This window comes from Athene noctua, chromosome 9 (genome assembly GCF_965140245.1).
Source record: "Athene noctua chromosome 9, bAthNoc1.hap1.1, whole genome shotgun sequence".
In the NCBI taxonomy this organism is placed as follows: Eukaryota; Metazoa; Chordata; class Aves; order Strigiformes; family Strigidae; genus Athene; species Athene noctua.
In genome coordinates this window covers 7503043-7528325 of record NC_134045.1, presented here as the reverse complement: position 1 = coordinate 7528325, position 25283 = coordinate 7503043, and the positions used below count along the sequence as shown (strand labels likewise).

The window sequence follows — 25283 nt, the reverse complement described above, 5'->3', positions numbered from 1 at the left end:
GCAGTAGAGCTACTACTGAACAGGTTCAAATCAACCCTGTATGTGTATACTGAGTAGGGAGCAGGACTTGCCTTTGCTGTTGTGGAAGAACACACAGTTGTGCACAGGTTCACAAAACGTAGCTGATGGGCCTTTTCCTGGGCTTGTTCTTTCCCTGCAGAGGACAAGCTGGAGCAACAGCACTCTCTGTTTACACACTACAAAGACCCATGTCGAATTGGTCCTGGGGAGGATAAACCGTGGGCAATTGGTAAGACCTTCTCTAGCTCTCAGTGTGTGAATGTTTGCTTGTCTGTCACTCGCAGGACATCTATAAGCAGCAGCAGGCAGTTCAGCTAACGGGCAGTAAGAATCTGGTGGAGACCAAATGTTTACAAGGGATATTTCTGTAAGGTGTATTTTATAAACCTTAACAGTGTCTTGTTGAATTATAATTAAGAACCAAACCAAGATCTCAAACTTCAGTCTACATTCTAGAACTTATGCATCAAGTTACTTGAATGCCTTCCCACACCTATTCTACTTTTACATAATCTCTAGATTACTTTGGGGTTGGGGGGTGGGGTGGAAGCCAAATTATTTTCTGTACTTTCTGCATGCAGTGGAAGCCTGCAGCTTTTGATCAGAATGTTCCATTCAGTGTTCTATAAATACTGTGAGGATGTAACAAAGCAATTCAACAACACTACAGACTTGTAGGGTTCATCTTACAAAAGGTTTTATGGAACTCCCGAGATATTCATATCTGCTAAAGTTTTAGATCAGGACTTAAGACTTTCCCTAGAGAGTAATTACAACTGTGAAGATGCTAAAGGTAAGAATGTGGAACTGTTTAATAATGTGGCTTTACTCTGTTGTAGCAGAAAAACAAATCAGAGCCACTGGGACTGAGAAACTGGAAGGTGGAGGCAGCATTTTGAAAGGTGTCAGGCAGTGGGGAGGCCGGGGTAGCGGAGAAGGGAACACCGAGCGCTCTGAGGCAGAGCGATCCCTCTCCCCACAGCGGTGCCCCCGGGAGACTCCCACGTGGAGGCAAGTGGCAGGAGGTATGCTGAGACAGTCACATCTGCCCTTCTGTTCACAGGGACCTTGCTGGATCCTGAAGGATTATATGATGAAGAAGTGTGCACTCCAGACAACCTACAGAAGTATGCAATTCCTGATCCTCCTACATGCTTTAGACAACTCTTTAAAAAGCCAGTTTGTTGCCTGCTATTTGAAATTTCACAAATTCGGTGGTGTTTTATGGACTGTAAAAAAAGAAAAAATCTTTTAATGGGGTACTCAGGGACGAGGAAAAAAAAAAGGAAAAGTGGCTGCTTTTCTAAGTCTAATGGAATTGGCTTCAATGGGTGAAAAGATGCGAGCAACTGCAGTCAGTGGTTTTATGTCTCTAGAGTTTGTCCTACCGGGACAGGCCCATAGGACAAGAAACTTCGAGCACTGCAGGAAAGGGTACACAGACAGACAGCTTGTCTGAAGAGCCTTCTGCAGGCAGCCAGGTCCTTGGCCACAGCCCTATCAGGGACAGCAACAAAAGGAAATGTAGTTTTCTTCAAATAAAAAGCCCATAAAGTTTAAAACACCACTCCCAACCCAAGAACTAATTACCCATTCTAGAAAGCTGGCAGAATTCAATACAGCTAAAAAAGCAAGCTCAGAAGTACAGAGAGGAATTAAATAGCACATCAGACATTACTAGGAATATGGCTTCGTATCTGTCAGTGATACAAGCACAGCATTACTTTTAAGGAGTGTTTGATATCAAGAAACAGGTATCTCTGGTTTGAGCTAGTGGACTTAGGAGAAATACAAGAACCCCTTAATTTGCAGAAGTCTTAAGATAAATTTCTTGATTACCTATACTGTTAAATAATAATGCCAGTAGAGAGGAATCAATGAGCTCTGTATGTTGTAGAGCAGCACTTAATGAATGCGAGAATCCTTTTTGCACCTTCTCTACCTTGAAGGCTAGTTTCATGGACTAAATATGTTATTATCATGACCAACTATAAAAGATGTTCTAGCTGTTCAATACCAAAATATACTAAAGAGGTAAAGTTATTTGAATGAATGAACCTGTGAAGATGCTTCAGTTAACACCCATAATGGCAATGGGATTTTATACAGGCACAGGTTATGTTGGCATTTTTACGAAGTACAGTACACTGCATGGTATAGTTGGACACTTAGTTGAACATATTACTTGAGGCTACCTTGAAGTCTTCTCTGTATCAGTTTTGAACAAAGAAATTGAATTTTAGCTATAAAGTCAGGGTTTAGTTTATATTAAAAACAAGAATTTGTTACATCAAGTCATGCGTTGTGCATTCAAGAGCCCGCAAAATTTCCAGGCATTTCTATCCACATATTGAAAATATGAATTTGGTACATGTGAAAGGGATTTCTGGAAAGCAAAAGTAAGGTAATTTGGCCTTACAATCAAGTTTGCAAATGCAAATCTATATGTGGGTGCAACATCCTATTTTATGGTTCCAAAAGCAGGCTTGGAGCTCTTTAAAAAAAAAATTTAAACACCCCCCACCCCCCCAAAGAAAACCCCTTGTGTTTTCAAGTGGTCTTTCAAGACAATCTGTCACCAAATTACTTTTGGGGTATTTTGTTTTATTCTCTGAAGAGCTACTTATATTTACAATTAAATTCCACTGACAAATACATGACTGATAAAGACCCATCAAATAATCAGTACAGATTTGAGTGTTACTTCTGCTATCTATGTGTATGTGCAGCACCTCAGTATAACTGGAAAATATTCTTGAGTGGTGGTAACAGAATATACATAAGACTTTTTGCCTACTAAATGTGGCTTTCAGTTTTCTGCAATATGTTATGAGGGATTATAAATATCTATGTATATATATAACATATAAGTAGTAAGATGAAAAAACCCTCTGTTAGACCAGAATTTCCATTCACTTTATTGCAGATCTGCAGGGAAACACGGATCTGCATGTGTACATCATGTAGACATGCTTACACATTAGAGAAATGGTCACTTCCACGAGAGGCCAAGAGGGCCTGTCCTCCCATCTCTGCAAGGGACTGGTAAACATAAAAATTGCCAGTAAGTTCAGTAAAATTTAAAGCCATTAATGGACTCTGGGCCTTAGAAGCAGTTAAATGTTTAATAGCACAGAAGCTGTGGAGCACTGTCTAGCTAACAAGTGTTAATCATATACACAGCAAAACGGAGTACAGCTTACAACTGATCTGCTCTCAGATTTTTCAATAATAAACCTCGATCAAGCTTTGCAGACAATTAAATTGGCAATGTAAGCTATCCAGAGATTTATTTCTTCATCAGCACTCCTCTAGTTTCTAAATAAAAGTAGTTCACATTACTAAATTAATTAGGCCATAAAAACAGCAGAACAACTAGTTCTTAAATATCTCTTACATGTTAAGTATAGTATATGTAAAACATCAGACTAGAAGAACATACTTGGTACAAATAATGAGCAAGGCATTTATAATTATAGAACAATTAATAAGCTAGATGTAACAGTCTGGGCCCTGCCATAGTACTGGAAGCCACACAAGCTTCTGCTCAGAAAGGCTTCATGAAACGCACGCAAATAATCTCATCTCACAAAGATGATTGTCACCTTCAAGCAAAGAACTGGAATAAGCCCATTTTTGTCTTTAAACCCTGAATAGACCCTGACACAGGAGAGCACATTAAAACACAGCTAAGAAACAAGATTTAAATGCAAATTTTACCAGTCTCCACTTCTGGACACTGGCTCACAGTTCTTGGTGACAGGCTCCAACACCAGTAAGAAAAGTTGTCTTGACCTCGGGTGCTTCTCACCTGAATGAGAGTTGGTCCCTTGAGCTTTATGATGAGGGAGGAAGTTTTGCGGCTCCCTTACATACACTGCTCCTCGTGCTCCTCTGCTCACTGCAGCTCTGGTCGGCACTACAAACCAACCATCGGCCAGAGAGCTGCGTCACAGAACTTTCATACTTAAACCATGGAGTTATTTGGAAAAAATAAGCCTTCCAGTTACTTTTTATCCTCCCTTTCTTTGTGTCTTATGAATTAAGACAAAGTTTAGGTTTAGCTGTGCAACACAGTCACAGGTAGTTCTGTGAAATTGTTAGCATTTAACTGTTAGTACAGCGTAGCCAGATGTCCAGTACTTGTGTCTACTTCCCCTAGAGACAAACAGCAAACCATGGCGTACAGTGGTACGAGTCTTAGTCAGAAGCAGACACATGCACATTTACAATTCGCTTTCCTCACGTACTTGAATGAACATTTCCCTTCCATGAGCAGTTGTGCAGGTTAAGTGAATACCCAGCATTCACAGACTTTTAGAAGGACATAATTGCAGCTAAAACAAATTGATCTTTTAAATGAATGCAAATGAGATTTTTTTGCAGCAGTACTGCAGCGCTAATCAGCAGTTTCTTCTACTTTGTTACTTAATTAGCTTTGCCAATTATAAATACAGTTTTTGAAAGAGGTCAGTCCCATCAAAGAGTTTACTTTCTTGAACCTAGAAAAAGAATTTCAGGAAGTGAATCATTTGCAGTAGCTCTTTGTAGAATCAGCTTGCAAATGGGGTGCAGTCAGCTAATTTAACATGAGTTACTAGATGATAGTCTAAAACCTATAATACATAAAAGGAAGCTTACTTTCATAAACTGGTTAAAAGAAACTCTTAAGAACTTTTAGTACCTCACCAAGTCCAAACGCGGGATGATTAAACAACTGTATGACCAAAATTTCGTCACTGTTATCTTTTGAAGGCACATAAAAGTATGTCTTGTATGCATCAACTGACCCAAACTTACAGATACCAGCACTACTGAGACCTAACCAACTGTAGCAAGTGCTGTGTCCCCTCTGCCACCATTCAGATCCTGCCAAAGAGGCAAAATTTGACAAAAAACCCCATTTGAACCTCAGACATCAAAACACATCATGAGAATCTGGTGTTTGTCTTTTGTTTTTCCTTCATTCTGTACTCTCACGCGCATGCATTAAAAAATTCCTAAACCCAACCCCATAAAACCCATCCAAAGTCAAGTCTTAAAAACTGGGTGATCAAAAATATCTTATTTTTTTCCAAGGTGAAATTAAAGGCTTTGTACCTGCTAGGACCCAAGTTCATGGCTCAGTGTTTCTCCTGCGACAGTTGATGATGTAGCTTAATGGTGTAATCAACTCTTACAAGGGAAACCACAGAACCTTGAGCTCAGGTTTTGGCAGGTAAGTAAAGCAAAATGATTTTCAAGGAGGTGGTTTTGAAGGTAGTTTGTTTGTGTTCTGAGCCAGACAGCAAAACCATAACCTAATCCATCCCTCTCTGTGTGCACTGACCACGCACAACAGCTGCGCTGGTACTTGTTACTGTCTGCATAAAACCCTACATGTGTCGTTACTGAGTGCAACCCCAACTTTTGCACACACAGTTCTGTCTGTTCCCTTTAGCACTCCTTTGGTAGATCTTTTAAATACAATACAAGAAAGTAAACCAAGTTTCCTTTTAAATTCAATAGAAGAGCAAAACAATATAGAACAGCACAGCAACACACATTTACTGTAAAAATAGACCTGTCAGGGACCTTTGTGGGGTGCCTGGTCCAAAGTCCCCTTAAAAGCAGGGCTAACTTCAAAGTTAGATCAAGTTGCTCGGGGCCTTAATAGTCTTCTTGCATAAAACCTACTGTTAAGGTTTAAGTACTCAAACTAAAAATTTTAATGGGACAGCTGCAGTTTATTTGCCCAAACACAAGACTGGTACCTAGAAAACTGATTCTTAATTGTGACTGCTTCTGTATGTGGTCTTGGGCTGGGTAATCACCATGCACGATGGGGCAGTATGAACACACCTGCTGAGTTAAGTCCCTCTCTGTAGAGGAGTTCAAAGAGTGTCACATAGAGGGATCAAATAAATTAGGCTGTCATTACTAGCTGAGACAGATGTGACACTAGCGAAGTAAGAGCTGGGATCCAAGACACAGTAATCTGATGCCGAGGCTTGCTCAACACCAGTCACCACCTGCCCAAATGTGTGCTCCTGAAAAGCATTCCTCATCCATACCCTGTCTGTAAAGCTGGTTGTCTTCACTTCAGAAGGAGGTGCTGTGGTCAGAAGGGAGAGGTTTATATCAAAGTACGTTAAGTTTCTTCTAAAGCAATCAGTGAAAGAGTTTCCTCCTCTGCCAGAATCAGCGGCACTGGCCATCAGCGGGGCTGTGGGCTGCAGTGTGCTACCGCCTGTGCCTCCTCGGAGGTGCTTTGCTCTCCTGCCTCCAACGGCAGGTCCAGCAGAACAACACCAGTGACACCAAAGCCCATGGGAGGCTTTAAGAGCACTGTCTGCAGTTTGCACAGCCTCATCTTGGAAATCACACTTGGAAGAAGATGTGCTTTACAAGTTTGACAGTCCTTCTGGACAGGCACTACCCTTACCGGGGATTTGGAGAGAATCTAGCGTAATGCACAAAGGGACAGAATGAGCAAACATTTACAGCACTTGTTCTGTTTTTTAATGAAATAGGGTGCTGGAAAGTGAAGAAGGAAGGAAAGGATACTTAGTTTATCCCACCAGCAAGAACCACAGTTCCAGCCAAAAGGGGAGGAAGGCGTCATTGAAAGGAAACGGGAGAAGGATTGACTATATGCTCTATACAGAAGAAGGTCTCTACCTGGAATGGAAAGTGGTGAGTTTTAGAGTTGACAAAAAGAGCCATAACTCACACAAGACACTTGTCTGGATGGCACTGCAGCCTGTTCTGCTTGGGTTCAAATTCATACTCCAAGGAGAACCTGCTGCTTTGCTGTTTTCTACTTTTGCATGCAAGTACTGAGTTTGTAAACCTATTACATGAACACATTTAAGATGAGTTTAGGATTCTGGTAGCGACACTGGTAGATATGCTGCTCTTCAAAAACAAACAGAAAATCTTGTTTCCAGTCCTTAAACTTCTGCCAGGCAAAGTGTTTTGGCTGATGCTTTCCATGCCAGCAGTCTGAATGTTTTTTAATCTTTTCAAGTATCTGGATGTTCTTTTATTTTGCCTGTGAAAACCCACCTAAGTTACAAGTCAGTGATACGGAGGCAGAAGTTGGCACGGGCTAACCAGAATGAGAACTGGTAGTGCACTGTCCGCTTCCTGGTGTAAGACCTTGCCTTATACAGAATTTCATGAGGAAAATGAGAAACTAGTTCACCCTTACTTACCACACCCTGCTGCAGTTGCTGCAGAAGAGCAGGCAACAGAGCAGTTCAGCATAACTTAGGGCACAATACCTCAGTCTGTCTGCGCTCTCTTCACACGCACTCTGTGGACACAGCAGCTTAGCAGCTAAATTCTTTTAAGGCTTCTTGTTTCAAATACACAAATACCCATGGCACATCTGTATAGGAAACCCATCTTACATTTTGCACAAAAAGCAACAAAAGCAACATGTGAATAGTTTTGGCCCAGATTAGATCTTTGATAAAGCTCATGCTGGCAATATAAATAGAACTGAAATATTTGTGCTTCCTGCAAACAATTCCCAAAGTACTGGCAAAGTAAGCACATGGCCTCTAGGAGGGGCCAACTACACTGTATGAAGCGAGTATTAGGGTTGCTCCAGCCAGCTTGCAGAAGCTGGGAAGCACACTGGATTTCCTACAGAACTCACAATTTGGTCCTGTGAAACACTGCCAGAACAAAGGCTGGAAATCAGAGCCGCGAGGAGCAGGCTTCCCCTGACGCTGGACACCTCAAGCTGATGAAGGCAAGGCTTCCTTTTTAGCTGCGTGCTGTACCTAGCAGGGTACCACCAGCCCCTCCTCCCGGGGGAGTGCCTCCTTACACACACGGACTACCTGCTGCAGCACAACAGGTGAGTGGTATCTGGAACAACACAGATGTTTCTGTAAATGGAAAGGTACAGCAGCTTTCATCCAGACTAGTGCAACTGTGTATCGTGTAAGCAGTTCACCTCAGCAACTGCACCACACTGCCCTGCCCTGTGTAGGCCCGTTTACCATTAGCCAGACTGGTCCCACACATCTACTAATGCAGTAAGGTTCTTTAAAGTAAACTACAAAGAGGCATAAAAGCTGAGTCCTGGTGTGTGGTACGACAGATCAGTTTTCTGGTTCCCTCTTTCTTACTTTTGTCTTCCTTCTTTAGGAGGTGGAAGAGTTCAGCTTTATTACCCAGTTAGCAGGCTTGACAGACCACCTACCAGTAGCAATGCGTCTCATGGTGTCTACAGGAGAAGATGACCCTTAAACTGACCAGCTCTGAGAGATCAGAAGAGGGAATCGTTAACGATATTAAGGAAATAGCAGAGCATAAGAACGAACTTTTCTGGTGCCACGTTAGGAAAGATGACCAGACCTGACCCCGGGCTACTCCCAGAACGTACCAACAATGGCGGATATAAAAAGGGAAGAAATGTATGGGGTTGTGGCCAAGAGCCACTGTCACAAGTTGCTCAGACAACAGGGCAGGCCTGTACTACAATGCTTTCACTGTGGACCGAACGGAACCAAGATGGAAGTCCTAATTCCTTCTGAACCAGTGCCATTCTTACTAAAACATGTTTTTATACTAATATATAGCACAATTTAGTTTGTAATTAGTCTGTGAGTTAGTGCTGCTCAATGGTTTTTTGCATCATTTCTTTGTATAACTAAGAAGCTAAAGCTTTTTTTCTTTTTTTAGCCTGTTAAAGTTGTAGTAGCGTGCTTGCATCAGTAGCATGCGCCCGCACTGCATGCCACTCTGAGATAAAATAGTCAGTAAGATACCATGGGGAATATCAGAATGGAAGTGAGTTCAAAAATCAGATACCAGCCAAAGCAAGGCATTCTGGGACTGGCAAACCCTTCTGTCATGACAGATAGGCCTTAAAACAAACAAAAACTCTGTGTTCAATTTGCAGACCAATATCTTCCTGTCCAATTTAAGGATACTTATAAGATTTGGAATTAAGACTTCAAGAACACAGTTCTATCCTTATTCCAACTGTGTTCCCACAAATTATGAAGTGTTTTGTCTGAATAAGGACTCCAGAATTGGGCCTTTAGCTTTCTAACATTCCCTTAAGAAGAAATATAGTTCCCCTGTAATGTCTTTTCTTTCTTTCCCATAGGTGGGGCAGTTCTGAATTATGGTAATGGGATGATATGTATGTTACAGTAGAGTGAATAGATTCCTGTAGTACCATTGGTAACACCAGAGCCAACATTCTGCCTTAGCTAGAAAGAGTAAGTGGGAAATAGCTTGTAAAATGCATGCTAGATATAGAGTTAAATTAAACGTAAGTGACGTTTTGGGGGGAAGAGTGTAGAACAGTGTATGATTGATAAGGCAGGATAACCTAACAGTTTTCTAAAGGAATCAGTACACTTAAAGGGAAAGTGTAGCATTGCTAGCTAGTGTAGAGGCTAGAACTGTGACTCTTGGCCACGGGTAACTACTTCCTAGGAGCAGAGGGGTTGTTTGTGTCTGAGCAACACAATTCTCCATTTGTGATACGCTCACGGGCTTTAACAGGGGTCTTGCCATCTAATTCACGTGTTCCTTCGACTACAGTTCTTTAAAGGTGGGGCTCCCCTCTGCCATCTTAGCCCCCTGACCTGACCTACCTAGCCTCTGTAACCTTAACAAAACTAATGAAAAGCTGAGAATCAGGTCCATAACGAGACTTGGTGGGTTTTTTTGGAATTTCAATTCAGAAGGATTTGTTGCTGGGAGAACAATGAGACCCCTTGCTCTTTAACCAATACTTACTTTCTTCTGCCTACTTCCTGTTCAATTTCAGTGTTATTTCCTCTTACATTACAAATTCCCTGTGTTAAAAAGAGAAGAGTTAATCTAATACTTATAACTTGCTCCATTAAGTAAACTGTTTTAGTTATGCTGGCCACAAACTCCTGAAGATGCTCTTGGTTTAGTTTACACCTGCTAGGAATCAGCTTATGCTAAATCAGAATAGATTTAAATTAGAAATCCCCATCTGTGCAGCCTCTGGTACTGGCTTAATTAGCTACAGTAAACAACGGAAGTTTTACTTAGATCAGCCTGACTGTGCAAGTAGAGAAATTCTGAATCTGGAAGTACTGGACTAACAGTACTGGCTAATTTCAAGTAGGTCCTAGGCCACTGCTCACACTCTCCCCCTCGACCTGGTCTTGACATGTTTTATGCCTCTTTCCAGTCCTGGCATCCCTTCAGCAGAGACTGCCTCTTAAAAAGTGTACTGTGCCAAACCATGGGGTAGTCTGCAGGTATAACCCATGGGGACTCAAAAATGGAACCAGACTCAATTCTCCTTTTTGATAAAATTAGGAACTCAAGTTTACAGCATCAGAGACTTCAGTGTACTACCCCAGTGCACCACCAGTTTCCCACTTTGTACGTTTCTCTTTATACAGAGGGTGCACGTATGTGCAATGTGTTTTTCTGGTTTCTTATCTCTCCACCCAATTCAGAAAAACTTGTACCTGAAACAATGCTTTTAATCCTATTTTCTACCTTGCTTGTATTTTATTAACCTTTTTAAAAAAAACTAAACAGTATCAGTAGCAATTTGTGTGCTGTCCAGCAGCTATTTCTCAGTAGTAAGATTAAATATAAGGTACAGTATTTTTAATAGCTTTCCTAACAATGTACATTACAATTTGATATCAACTTCACGAAGTATCACTTGCAGGAGTGACACTGTGTGGGATATAATCATAAAACTACTGCCAGTGTTACATTATTTACAGTAAAACCAACATGGTCTAAATTACTTTTAAATAAGTTCTGTGGCTTTGTGCTGACTAAAAACCAGGCACTTTTGTCAACTTTTTGAGATACGCTGAGAAATATTTTTTCAAATTTGAAGTAAAACTGTTTTAGATTTTGATGTTCTTAGTTTCTCAGTGATCAAGAAATGGATAGCTGTACTATGCTCTCTCTAAAGAATACACACACTTTTGATTAGTTTAGGTAGTTCTTACCAATTTACTGTCTTAAGGATCTAACTTTGCAAGAGTGTGCTGCTGGGAGGTGTGGTGTTGTGGCACCACTGTACAGACTCTCCGTGCTTTTTCGGGTTGATCCCATGCCTTCCGATGCCTCGGTACGCTTGCGGGGGAGCAGAGAGTGTCTGTACCCATAAACTGTAATGAACGGGCTTTCCTTTCCAGAACAGTAAACATCCTGGAGAAAAATGAGTTTTATCTACACCACTACTACCACAGTTCCATACACTGTCTCACAGGGAATCATTCAGACAATGCCTGTAGTGGCAGGCTATCAATCACTACAAGCCTTAGACAGATATTATGGAATTGAACATTTGCATTTAAAAAAGATGGGAGGCATTCTTCTAATGCCCAGGAAATCAACCCTGGACAGCTTTTCAGGTGTCAATCCCACTTTGCTTAAGGACAGCATGACCCTATTTATTAGTAGGATGTTATTCCTAAGAAATCTGAGTTAAGGCTACTCTACTATGCTTACCCCAGCTTGTACAGGAATTTCAGGTATCTTCAAGAAGTGGGTGATAACACTGTTCTCAGTCTAATAACTGCCACTCAGCAGGGATACTGTAGATGAAGTGTCATCTGTTTTTATAAAAGCTAGATAACATCATCGGTTTCACGTGTTCAATTTGCATTTTACAACAGTGCTTCTAGAACAAGTGAACAAAAGACACAAACAAGGACAGCTGAAAACTAAGAACTTCCAGAAGTTTCAAGGATGTCAGGTCCTCACAAAGTTGGTACTGTTAGATCACTTGAGAACCCCAATGGACAGAGCGCAGCCTCTCGGGCACGTTCAGGTCCGGTTAATCTGAGGGTGTGAGGGGAGTGTGAGCCACCTGCTTGGCACCACAGCTCAGCCAGCGAGGCCCAGGGCAGTAATGCCTAGGGTACCGCTTAGTACGGCGTGAAGGACTGTTTAGCTAACCCCAGTGGTGGGCAGCTGGTTATACTCCATCATCAATGGAAGCTGCCTAAGGCAACCAGACATAAACCATACCACAGGCTGGCTCCAAGAGAAGCTGCAGCCCGCTGCAGCGTGGCCTGCTGGAAGGAAACCCCTACGAAAGCTGTCTGGAACAGGGAGTAGACCTGCCTTGTGGTAGTAGTATGCCAAGGTTTTGCCCCAGAAGCACTCTCAGCTAGTCTGGCAAGACCCTCAGTCCTACTTGCTGGGTAAGACAGTAAGATTGAAGGAACGTACAATTCCAATAAATACTTTTTTTTTTTTCAAACGGCCTTTGTTTGGTGGTCCCAATTAAGCCCATCTGACTGTCCCCAGTTTGGTCTCTGAGCTACCCTGGGATCACAGAGCAGCACATCTGTGTCAGCACATATCATCAGCTCAAAATGAAGCATTTTTACCTCCTCCTGGCACTATAGGATGAGAACAGAAATACAAATCAAGCACTTTGAAAAACTCCCAATGTTATCATCCATTACAATGAGGGTCAAATTGTTACTGAAGGTCTCATTTTTCCATGCCATCTTGTTTTAAATATAATCTTGATGCTTTTAAAGACTTGTATTATTGCTGAGGTTTAGAAATCCTATAATAAGAATAACCTTTTTTATTTCCATGATTTTTCGGTATTGTATCCTTCTGGAACCTAATGTTTTTATATGGTAAGCACACACCTTCTGACATTTTGTTATAAATGTATTAAAAAAATAAAAATTTAAATATTTTAATTGGTTTCTTTGCCTGCAAGAAAACCACAATCTCAGACCTGATAAAAACAAGGTATTTTGAAAAATAGGGAGGGGTTTTTGTCTTTTATTGGTGCTGAAAGGAATAACTGGTTGATGCAAACAAGGTAATAAAATTTCAAGGCTCAAATGAATCTGTGCAGTCCACTTTTTCTGGTTTTGTGATGTGGAGTGTGACGTCACTAACAGAAATCTGACTCTAAGATGCAGACTGCTGTGTGAGTCAAGTATGGTCTCACTGTGCTTAGCCATGTTCTAGTAAATCTGCAGAAAATAAAGAGGGAAAAAAATGAGTGCTTTTAACCAGCCCTCCACCTTGCCCTCTACTGCTCAAAGATCCCTCCGCTCAGTTTTCAAGGTGTGCAGCCCTCAGGCAAGCGTTCACAGTGCCTGCTGCAAACCCAAACCCCGCATCTCGCACCAGGTCCACGCTTTAAGTAAAAGGATATCCACTCCACGTTGCGTTCTGCTAGCATTTAATGGAGGACCACTGCACAAAAACAGTTTCCTACGATGCAGCTGTACATCTTGACATCTCAGCAGTTATCTAGTCCTGGAACTAATGAAGACCAGGCTTTTATATTATCCAGTCAAAGATAATTAAAAATCAAATCACCCCCCTGCCTCCTACATATGTCCTTAAGAAATCCAGTGGTTTAACAAAACAATGTCAAGGTAAAAGAATCCATTTTATTGCCTCAGTTTTTTTTCTGATAAAGTCCTTTATAAAAGCTGGTGGGAACCCCACCTTGAAGGAATTTATTTTTTCCACAAGCAGAATGGAGGAATTTGGTGGAATGCAAGTGATGAGAGAAGAGCACAGCACATAAGTCTCTTGCCATTAGCTCAGGAAGGAACCACTCTGTCTTGTGAGACAGGATGTCAGCAATGGCTCTCTGCAGCTTCCTCCATCACTGTTCAGGTGATTTTTCTCCGCGTTCTGATGCTACCATAGCACTGTCCTTTGACAGACTCCATTTTCCAGGGGTGGATTCCCGGTACGTGCCTCTCCCACAGTACCTGATCTATTTCTCCACCGCTGCTGTCAGTATTACATGAGCAGCTGAGGGGGTTTCCTCTCTCTCTAAAGTGCTACAGAACCACAAGGTAAAACACAATCATTTCTCAGACAGTTTGTGTCTTCCATCTAACCAAGAAGAACAAGTACAGAAAATTGTATCTCCTTCCTGCTCCCTCCACCCCAGGAGTTGTAGTTTATTATGAACTTGTGCCCACAGCTGCCTGTCGGTCAGCACTGTAACTGCAATGCCATCTGCCTCTTTGGCTGTTGTACAGACTGTCTTGGCAAAGCACCTATTAAAACACAAACCTCCCTGTTCCGCTGAAATTCCTGCTCAGAATGCTGCTGAAACCATTATTCTTCTCACCCTTTTCTTTGACTATTTAATGCTTTGATGTACCAGTTCTCCTTGTTGCAGCAAATTCAAGTTCCTTGTCTACATTTTCATGGCCTTTCAGCAGACATGCTCTTACCCTCTACTGTTGTTTTTTGACTACTCCAGATTTCCCATCTACCACTCCTAAACCTGTAAGCCCATTTCTTCCATACTTTCCCTGACATTTAGGCAAGGCTCCAAGCAGCCGTTTGTGAAATCAGCAAGTGGGGCTTTCTAGGACAACCGGCAGGGGAAAAAAAAAAAAAAAAAAAAAAAATCCTCTTTCTCATCTTTTACATAATGGCAGATTTAACAACTTACAATCATTAAATCTGGACAGAAGAAATATGCATTAATCACAGGTTAAGATTAGAAGAAAATGGGAGGAGAATAGTTACATACTAGGTTTGTGTACCCAAAATAATCAGGGAATCTCTGTCAACATTTAATCTGGGCCATGTATTCATTCCCTTTCCCTCCTCCCCTGAACCCCCACAAGCCCCTTACAGGTCTGACAAACATTTTCATACTACTGCAAATCATACAAGGTGCTGAGGTTGTGCTCAGCCCTACACACGCCACTGTGCCCATGCTGATACCACTGGAAGGCTCTTCCAACCCATCAACCCAATCCACCCGCCTGTACCGTTTGTTATGTCCTCTCACCTCCTCCTGCCTGTCTCACAGACTCTTTGGCGCAGAAGACTGTGTCACTGTCCTGCCTTTTATACAGCACCCAGCACTCATTGCCAAGGAAAATGGTTCCTAGGTGCCAAGAACCATCTAAACAGTAAACTAATCAAAAGAGGAGATTAACTGTAGTAGAAAAATGCTATAGCCTTTCTGTGTGCTTTAAAGGATGAAGTAATTGAATATAATCACACAAAATAAAGGGACATTTCCCTGATTAATATAGTCAGTTGCCTTTCCTGTCTGTAAATTGTGTAATTCCTAGAAAATAGCACCTGCTTATGCTGTTCCTCTGGAAATGTCCATAAGCTGATGTTTTATCTTCCCTCATTCCCCACAAGAGCATCCCGTACTCACCAACACACACATGCAGGGTTCCCACCACTGCCAGGTCCCCTGTTTCCCTTCTGCAAGTAAAGCTTCGATGTCTCAAAGCTAAATCTGACAGAACAACTCCAAACTGCTCCAGGTGTCACGGTACAGTTCATAAGCCAGGTGTCAGAATATCCTTTCTCTCTATAAACACTGCAACAAAATCCTAAAGCTTCACAGCAGTTTTCAATGTTACACTACATCTGTTACAACAGTTTTTTGCAAAGCTCTGCTAAAGCTCCTCAAGTCATGGCAGTGTGTATCCAAAGCAACCAGAAGCTTCAGAAGCCCCATTCCTATTTGCAAATGTTTTGAAACTTCCAAATCCCAGCAACAAGATGCATCAGTCTGATGAGCTCAGCAGAGACCTTAATGTGATCCTGAATGCTGTAGTCATTAGTATACCAAATATTGATATCTCTGACCGCTTTCCACCCTGCTAAAATGGAATTTATCTCACAGATACACACATTGAACACTCTATTAGCTACTAGCTGATATAAATCCTTCTGCCTTAACGATACAAAATGGAGGATGATAGAGCTAAGACACTGAAGTGTTAGACGAGAGAAACAGGGCTGCCTGCAGAAAGGAGAGTAACATGTTTGTAAAATGGGGGAACACACCCCCTACACTTTTAACCTGTGAGCTGTGATTCCACAAATGCCTAACAGAGCAACTCACAAGAGTTCAGGATGCAACTATGGTAAGAACTACTCTAGTCCACAATAACCTCTGTAATTTTAAGATTCTGGATGATGCAGTAAAAACAGCTGAAGGGGTTTCCAATGCTGCCACATCACCACATGCTACAGCGCCTGCATGGGCAGCCTCCCAGCATTCTGTGGGAGTTCAGAACCTGAAATCGCCTGACGGCAGTATATTCTGAATGGATCCCACTACAATGAACAGGAAGAGAGGAGCATGATGAGGGGAAGATGTCATCTTTCCACATCAAATGTGACCGGGTAGCCTTGTTCTCATTAAAGAGGTTCATGAATTTCTAAATCAGCTTGAACACCCTGGTCCTGCTACAATCTGGGTAACATCCTCACTATCATTTTGGATCTAACTAGATATAATTGTTACCTTGTGTTTGGCTGCAACAGGTTCTTAAATACTTTTAAAATGTCACTCCAGAATTTTGAATACCCAGCAAAATCCAGTTGGGTCTTTCTCTACAAACTCCTGAAGTCAACTGCCACACTGCCACCAGCTTCAGCAAAGCCAACACAATGTTATATATTGCTTAGTAAGGACCTCCAGGGTATCAAGGAACAGAAGGCAGTTGCAAGGTCTGCAAGACACCAACTGAAAAAAAATCCTAGGCCTAGCATGGTACCAAGCACTATGCTAAATATATTCCTAATGAAAGGTGTATTGCACAAGACAAACTAATTCTCAGTACACAGCCTGGTCCATTATTTCAGCCCCAAAATAAGATGTTATGAAACAGGTATTTAAACTCTATTTTCTCTTACTCTTTGGTTACATATAATTTCTCTTTTCCACATTTGCCGAGAAAGCTATTTATAGCCACAACAAACCCAGACTTTTAACAAAATGTGTCTTGTATCCCACAATAAGCACATTAGAAGGTCTTCATGCTGTAGCTGCTTCATTATTTATTAGATTGGTGTTCTTGGAAATCTGTGGCATTTTTGAACTAACAGTGCTTACCCTGGTGAGATCACTCTTGCCCACAGCTGACCTTGGGTGCCCTTCCACCTCACTGCAAAAGCCTCAGCCCCACCATTCTGCAGCTGTGTGTTCCAGTGGTAGAGCAAATTAGAAGCTTTAAATGTAGCATTATTATACACTAACAGAAAAAAACACCGAGTCTGGTTAAACGCTGGGCAGTGGCTCCACAGCCAGCATAAGCTGTCCTTGTCCAGGCCTGGATTCCCAGGGGCTGACAATTAGAAGATTTCTGACCACAAGACCAGCTGAGTTCAAAACCAGCTTCCAAATGACCACAATGGAATGCAAAAAAACACACAAAAATTCCTCTCTGAAACCTCACTGCTTTTAAAACAGGGTTTGATGTATTTTTAAAGAGAGATTATACGCCTGAGCCCTACTACAGGAAGGGACTATACAGAGCAGCCCAGAAGGTCCCACTCAGTCCTGTGTTTGGTTTGAGGACAGGGGAAAAGTACAGAATTTCTTCTGCTTCTGGGTAGTAATTATTTATAAGTGCATGCATAATTATTTGTTTGGGACCTTCAGTTTATTCTTTTAAAAAAATGATATTTTTATTCACATTTTAAACATGGACAGAACTGGCACTTACTAGCAGAAACTCTTCAAGTATGAATAGCTCCCTGTCAAGGCTCTGTGTAAGAAGACTGTGCTTAAAGTGGGGGGGGGGGCAGGAGGGAATGAAAAAAAAGGAATGGAAGTAGGAGATTGGAAGTAGGAGATACTTGATCTGCAGACATGCTATGAAGTTATGAGAGCATCTAAAAAGTAAAAAAAAAAAACGCAACACAAAAGGTTAAGAACATTGAGAAAGATTAAATGGCCCTTAGTTATTTGGGAAACATTCCACTGTACATACACTGCTGACTATTTTTGTTGGTGAGAAGCATGACTACACCTTGCCTTTAGAGATACTTTTTTATTAAATCTTATTTTAAATGTAATTATATGATTAGCTGTTGCCCAGCCAACCCAGGGAATGCAAATACAGACTGTCACAAAAATGAGAGTCATAGCTCTCAGCTTTTAAGGGGAGGTAAACAATGGAGCAGTGTGCCTAGTTCCCAGCTACAGGCAGAGACACAAGCAGAATATTCTCCCCATAAGCAAAGCTCTATGGGCAGCAGCATCCAAGAAAGCAGCAGGAAGCTGGCAGTGGATAGAAGGCACTATATCAATCTGAACAGATGATGTCCTGTGAGAAAATACCTTTATTTATTCAGGCAGACTACACAGCCCAGCTGACTGGCACCATAACAAATGCAGAAATGGCAGCATTCTAAACAGGGACATGTTCTGCCATCGAGGGAGGCTTCAAAGAAAGAGAATGGGCTAAACAGCACCTAAAAGGGCTCTGTCGCATCCTTACCACAAAACTGCTGATACCTGATGACTGCCACTGTGGAATGAGGAACATGCTGCCAACCACATCTGTAAATTAGCATATCTACAATGGATAATTAAAGAAGTTCAACTTTCCATAACACAACCCTGACACTAACCTGGTTTAGGAGGAACTGCTAAGATGATGTGAGGTGCTGGTGCCCCTTTTGGAAGGGAAATGCTACTTATACCTCTGTCCTGCTGTTTCATTCATATCATCTATAAACATAAAATAAGGCATTGCACATGGATACGGTAAGAGACTGGCCTTGAAGAGCACCCATCCACAACAAGCACAAAACACACAGAAATTAAAACGTTTTGCCAGCATATATCCATGAAATTTGTGGAGAGCTCTGCTACAACAGACATAAAGCCTATTTTATACCGAAATAGGAAGGCATAGTCTTTACTCGGTTTTTCTCTGCCTTCTTCCCTTTTTGGAGACTTTTTTTGATGTATATTGCAGGGTATGTGCCAAGATAATGCAAGAAAAGGTGAAAACATAACATTTAACATGAAAGTTGACCTTACGGTTCATTTATTCTGCACTGTGCAACACAGAAGAAACTGCTAGTTTTTATTGTGCACTAGTCAGTATTATGAAAAAAAGAGAGGGGCAGCGGGGGAGGAATCTAAACCCCTGGAATCTAAAAAAATAGTTATTTAATGCATGAAGGAGATGCCACTTCCCTAGCAATGAAAAAATATCAGCATGCTGCCTCCACCAAGACCTTCACCCTTCAGCACACTGTGCCTAGAGACTCCAGATTAGTGCTCTCTAGTGACACACAGGCTGCACAAGACATAACTTTGTTGTAATCTTACCACACTTCCCCCATGCCTCATCAGTGCCTTCAGAAAAAGTTTTGGGTTTACGCTTCAGTTCCAGAAGCATAAACTTTAGATGAACGTTTTTGTAGGCAGAAACACCTTTTGCTGAAGAGAAGTGCAAGTCCCTGCCTAATTCCAAGAGACTCCTTGGCCTGCTCTGTTAGCCTCTGAAACCTCTGCTTTGCTCTCAGGATAGAGAGTCAACAGGGCACAAGGGAGGTTGGAGGAATGAAAGAGATGGCCACTGATTTTAAACAAGGCCAAGTCCCAAGGCCAAGCAACGCCAACAGGGATGCTTAAACTCTCTTAACAGAATGAAAACTACTGGATTTGGACTCTAAAGACCATTTTAATCACTCGCATGCGAATGCACTACCTGAGACACACAGTAATGCAAACAGCTGTATATGCAGGCAGTTGAGGCTAATCCGTGTCACTTAGCACAGGAGGTACGATACAGCTGTTACCATTGTTTTGTTTTTAAAATGAGGGAGAGAGAAAGGTTTTAAAGTCCAGTTATCCCTGGTTCATTTTAACATATAAAACCCTTCCCCTGAGTTTTCAGCCTTGCATGTATAGATTACAACGGAATTAACACTGAATTTAACCCAAAACTGGGCTCTGCAACTAATAATTCTGATTTTATCCCACATCACCCTCTCCCTTCTTCCCTAGGGCAAGAAGAACTACAATACAAATGCTAGCCATAACATAGAAAGGTATCTTAAAGGGGGGGCAGAAACCACAAAAAACCCTTACATGCTGTTTGCCTTTTTGTCAATCATCACGGCTTGAAAAATAGTTGTCTAGAATAATTTTATTTGCAAAGGCACATCTAGAAGAAAAACTAAAGTTTACAGCAAATTAGACATAAAAGCAACTAAATTTCAGTAACAGTAAAACAAAGGGGGAAAACCAAGCTTTTTGTTTTATACCTCTGAAGAAAGAGGCTAAGTGTGTTCAAAACATCTTTTCATAAGCTTTGCACTAAAAGGCCATAGGACAGAAGTCCCACTCACAGGAAATATGCTGTATTAGAGTGAACTCTTAAACTGAGGAGGTATGAGATCCTAAATCTACTGCTGTTTTAAAACACTAGGGACATGAACATTCAATACTAAAAGCCACTGTCTAGGTCCTCTGCATGCCTGGACACACACGTGGCAAAATAGCAAGCAAAATTATACGGCATGAGTATTCTTTTTGTACCAGTTTATAACCCATGTGTGTGCTTGGTTTCCTCAGTCTGAAAGTCACACAGACACAACACTCAAAACATCAACTTTGTTTCTGAAGACCCACTATTACTTCTAAAACAACGCTGGCCTATAAGCCGACTAAAGTTTGCTCCCTCGTGCAAACCTGTGGACTGGAAGCTGGCGTAGACACAACTTATTTGATGTAGGAGACAACCGGGCTCCTTGGGAGGTGCAGACCCGCCGGGGCGGCCGGGTCGGTCAGCCACAGCCCGGCAGGGAAGGCCACCGCGCCCAGCCGGGGGAGGGCCCACCCCAGGCCGGCGGCCCGCGTCGCCCTGACTGGAAACCGCTCGAGAGCCGCCCGCCCAGGGCCGCCCGCCGCGGCGCAAACAGCGCGGCCGGCCCGGCCCCCCCCAGCCCCGCAGCGCCTCCCCGGCCCGGCTTACGGCGGCCTTCCCGCGGCGCAGAGACGAGCCGCTGCCCCCACCGGCTGCTCCCTCGCCGTCGCCTCCGCCGCCGTGGTGGGGGGTACGAGAAGAACATGTCCGCCCCCTGCCCTGAGGCGGCGGGAGGCCAAAATGGCGGCCCGAGGCGGGGGCTCGGCCAGGAGCGGGGCTGGCGCGCCCCACAGAGGGAAGGGGCCCGGGGAGCGGGCGCTGCCCGAACCCCTGAGGCCGCCCGCCCGCCTCTCCCTCCCCTGCTGCCTCGGGAGGCTCCTGGGGACGGTTTAGTACACTAATAGTGGTGGATGCACCCACGGCCCTTTCCACCTCAAGGCAGGGGTGTGATCATCAGCCCCGCGGTATAACCGACCGCAGGGCCCGTGAGGTGGGCACGAGATTACGCGTGGAGATCTCTGCTCAGTCACTCCAGCCATTCCTAGAAATGCTGCGGTCGAGAAGAAACATGGCACTTTCAGGTGCTGCAGCAAAGGCTGTTTGTCTCTCCCTCCCACCCCGTTCATCACTGCGTCACTTGCTGATTCTCAGGGCTGTGAATAATTGCTTTCTTAGCAATGAAAGCAGCAGTCACTTGATGGGAGTACAGATGCAGAAGGATCCATCAGCCTCGAAAAGCAAGAGTCCACTCAGTAAACCGCAGCACCCACTCTCTTCCAAAGCAAGAGTTCAAGGCTTCACCTGGAGCGATGTGCAAAGCAAGAAAGAGCAGAGGCTGCAGAAAAATAGCAGGAGACAAAACCCACAGCAAAGAGGCTGCTGCTGCAGTATGTTACACAGCTACACTTCAGCAAAACCCTGAACAAGAGCAAGAGGTTATGTGGCCAGTCTCTTGTGTATTTTAAGAGCTAAGATACCCTGAGACTGTGTCCACACTACTGCAAAGAGCACCATCAGACCTGGAATTGTGGGGTTTCCCTCTGCATACAGGAAGACAACCAGCTCTCATTCTTTCATTAGCGCCCTTGTCCACAGAAGAGGCATCTTTAGGGCTCTCAAATCCTAGACAGAATCCTGCGGGGGAGGGGAATAAATAAATTGGGTTCTATTCATGAAAGCCTTTCAAAGCAAAACCAAAGCCCTATAGCATTGTAAATATATATGTTATCTACATATTTTATATATATTAAAAATATTTTTTTACATATATGCTAAAAACCGCATGGTTTTAATTACTGAGTTACCCAAAGATTTGCTGCCTCTCAGCCTTTATCTGCTGTATCTCGGTCAAACCTCATAAGGCTGCATTTGAAATCACACTAAGAAAACAAATTATTAAAGCAGAGCAAGGGAGTCAGGGGATTAGTTCATTCTGCATGGCCTCGAGCAAGTAATTTTTAGCTCCGAGGCCCTAATCTTATAGTGGGCCTGGGGCAGATGAAACACTTGAACACCTACACAAAGCACACTTAGTTTATTCTCATCTGAAAAACAGGGATAACACATACCTCTCTCTGAGAAGCATCTTAATCATTAATCTGCATTAAATGCTTGGAAATGTGAAGTTTTACAATGATTGACTACCAAACCAAATTAACATTTTGCAATGCCATCAGAGTCAATAAGGTAGAATGACAACACAAGAACCCATTGTACTCAGCTCACAATCATCACTGGAAAAATCTAACACTACGAAGCTCTAATAGTCTCTTCCCTCCTAACAACCAGCTGTAACTACAAATAGAACACAAAAGATGAGTGACTAAATGAATTAGTCCTGCACTGCATCTTCTATCTTGTTAAATGCAGAAAGCCTACACAGAGCAGTTTCAAAGGGACTAATGAAGGAGAAACGCAAGCTCCGGGATCTCAGTCCTTGAATTGCCTGGTCTTCAGACAAAAGGTACCAGTTCTGCAAATACAGGAACAAATCTTGCAGCTGCCACGACTTAGAAAACACACTTTAAAACGCAAGATTGTCGTTCATTAGGACCACAACAATTTCACTGTTCTAAGAGTATTATTCATTCTGTGTATTCAGCATGAGACACTTTGTTATCTGCCTGCTTTTTATGGTAGGTGCACGCCTCTATTAGTTTTACTAGCAGCTGTCACTTTTTGTACTAATTTTCCATTGCTGTGCATGTATATACAGTGTATCTCATAACATCACAAGCGTTTTATTTGCAGATGTGACAGCAAGTCTGGGCACTTTTCCATATTAGAAGTAAACAAGATCTGAAAAAAAAAATGCACTAGAAATTTAAAAGTGGATTCTCAGCACCCTCTTGTGGATTTGGGGTGCGATAACCACCAAATACTAATAAAACTTTTCACCACAGTTCAGAGCTACAGAAAAGTTATTATTTTTGCAGCAAAACTACAGTAGGGAAGTTAAATGTAAATGGCAAAACTCTGTAGTTAATGATTATTTTCAATACCTGAATAAAACCTGCATCTTTACTGCAAGCATCTCTTGTGCCACATTAAAAAATTTGCCAGTTATACACTGGCTCTCATGCAACATGTGAACTGTAATACTGCTAGTTCAGTGGTGGCAGGGGATCCTGTTTCTATTAAAACATGCATCTATGCCTGCAGGCCTAGTCAAGATCAAAGTTGTTGTCATTTAGAAAAAAAATTGTCTGTGGCTGCACAGAATAAGTTCCTTCCAAGAGAAAGTAGGATTTTTGCTCTGCTTATTAAGACGCCAGTAACCAGAAGCTCTCCCAACTCAGCACATCATGGCAATGCTTCTGTCAGGTCTGGGAACAAGTAGGAGAGACTGGATGTGTTTTTCTGATAAAGTGGCTTTCCTCTCCCATGTGTGTGCTTGCAGTAAAATGCCCTTTAGAAGAGGATAGTGATAAAAGTACTTTTTTGTTCTGGTTTTGCATATATGTGTAACGAATGACCAGTATCCTCCTATAAATAGCATTTGCCACACAATTTACAGATCACACTAAGTTTTTAGGTCCATCCTGAAGAATTCACACAAAGACTGACACATACACTAAATACTCCTAGTTACATATGCCCCAAGTAGCCCAGATGCGTATCAACACAGCTATCTATGTTTTGTATGTACCAGAATTTAATGAGTGGTGTGACTTTGGTGAAAACATTCAAACCATACATGTGGTAAGGGTTTACTTCAACATAATGACTTCCAGCATGTTTTAACCAGATCCTCAAAGCAGTTTCAGTGCCTGTCTAAATGCATAAGCATAACCAGCAAGCATTAGTAATGCTGATCACACTCACAGTGAATTAAAACATGCACAAGGTTGCTTGAGCACAGCCATCAGCTTTTGTTCCTCTAAGGAATGCACAGGTGCTAAAATATGCTCAGCATTCCAGCTTTCCAGCCTTTTTATTTTTTGGACAGTAGCAATACAATTATCACTCCAGGTATACTGAAATCTAGGATGTTTTTTGTCCCGTGCAGATAATATGATTGATGTCAATTGCCGCAGTTCAGTGCTGGAAGCACAGTTCGGCAGATATGCTAGCTACTGCATCTAGCCTGTGCCCTTCACTTGCACTACACCCCCCTCTGAGAATCTCAATAGTCCCAAGTCTCACAATACCAGAAAGGTTTTAAAAGGGCACCTCTCAGTCACCATGCCTGGTATCTACCACAGTGCCCACGTATCTTCAACATATAAAACACTGATAACTAAATACAAATTCCCATCAATGTGGATTTCTTCTCTTTGGCATTTTAGTGAATTTATCTGTTTATTTTTTCTTAGGAAGTACGATTCAGGCACATACATACATAGGTATCTTTGAGAAAGTTAACACTAGACATTATAATACTGTAAATTCACTTGTGGTTTTGTTCTCTTTTATTTTTCAAACATATACATTCTAATATATTGCTATTAGTTCTGTGTTCCCTTTGGAACACTGTATGCTTCTGTTACATCTAGAATAATTTCTGCAGTTAAATGCAAAGCACCTTCAGAAGCTATTCCTCCTGCAGAACAGCAGCTCATGCTTTCTGTGTCAGGCCACAAACAAACACAGGAGGCAACATCTAAGTTTCTTCTACTGTGTTATCTCCTCCAGGAAAAGAGGGGCCATACCATGCAAGCCTTATCCATTCAGACTTGCACAACTGACTTTTTTTTTTTTTTTATAAAGGGCTAAGACTTTACCATTAAAAGGCTTGGCCATATTATTGTTCCTTTACAATTGTACAGCTTATGTTCCCAACATATGACAAACAGATTTGTGCCACCATGCTTTCTGTGGGCTAGGCACAGGGTATCAAAATCAGAAACAATTGTTTAAGGAAGAGTAACGGATATATTCCAGTGAAGTTTGTAAGAAATGAGAGTCTGAAGTTAAGCATCTTAAAAGTACAGTTTTGAAAAGTGAAGTCCACCGATCTCAGTAGGAGCTGCAGGGTTTCTGCCTTAGTGGGAAACACTAGTCATGTATTTCATTGCTTCCTTACATGCAGTAAGTGTGAAAACCTTTGCTGGGAAAATAGTTTCTGAAAAAACATAGGAATATTTCATGTGGCTTCCAGGTCTATAAATATGATAACTCTCTTAGGAAGAGGAAAAATTCCTACTC

General features: G+C 42.2%; 2 protein-coding genes across 3 annotated transcripts in view; one reads left to right on the top strand and one right to left on the bottom strand.

The window, feature by feature from the left end:
- Nucleotides 1-9070, top strand: part of SMPD3 (sphingomyelin phosphodiesterase 3) — a 118528-nt gene extending 109458 nt beyond the window's left edge. For both annotated transcript variants that reach the window (XM_074913670.1, XM_074913671.1), the window contains exons 5-8: nucleotides 161-250; nucleotides 1085-1148; nucleotides 6534-6696; nucleotides 8164-9070. In XM_074913670.1, coding sequence (XP_074769771.1) covers nucleotides 161-250; nucleotides 1085-1148; nucleotides 6534-6696; nucleotides 8164-8265 — 419 coding nt within the window. In that variant the 3' untranslated portion in view covers nucleotides 8266-9070. The remainder of the gene's footprint in view (nucleotides 1-160; nucleotides 251-1084; nucleotides 1149-6533; nucleotides 6697-8163) is intronic.
- The window catches only part of PRMT7 (protein arginine methyltransferase 7), a 63554-nt gene that overhangs the window by 15605 nt on the left and 22666 nt on the right, over nucleotides 1-25283 (bottom strand). Inside the window, exon 19 of the mRNA XM_074913669.1 lies at nucleotides 20745-21770. The gene's annotated coding sequence lies outside the window, so the exon portion shown is untranslated. The remainder of the gene's footprint in view (nucleotides 1-20744; nucleotides 21771-25283) is intronic.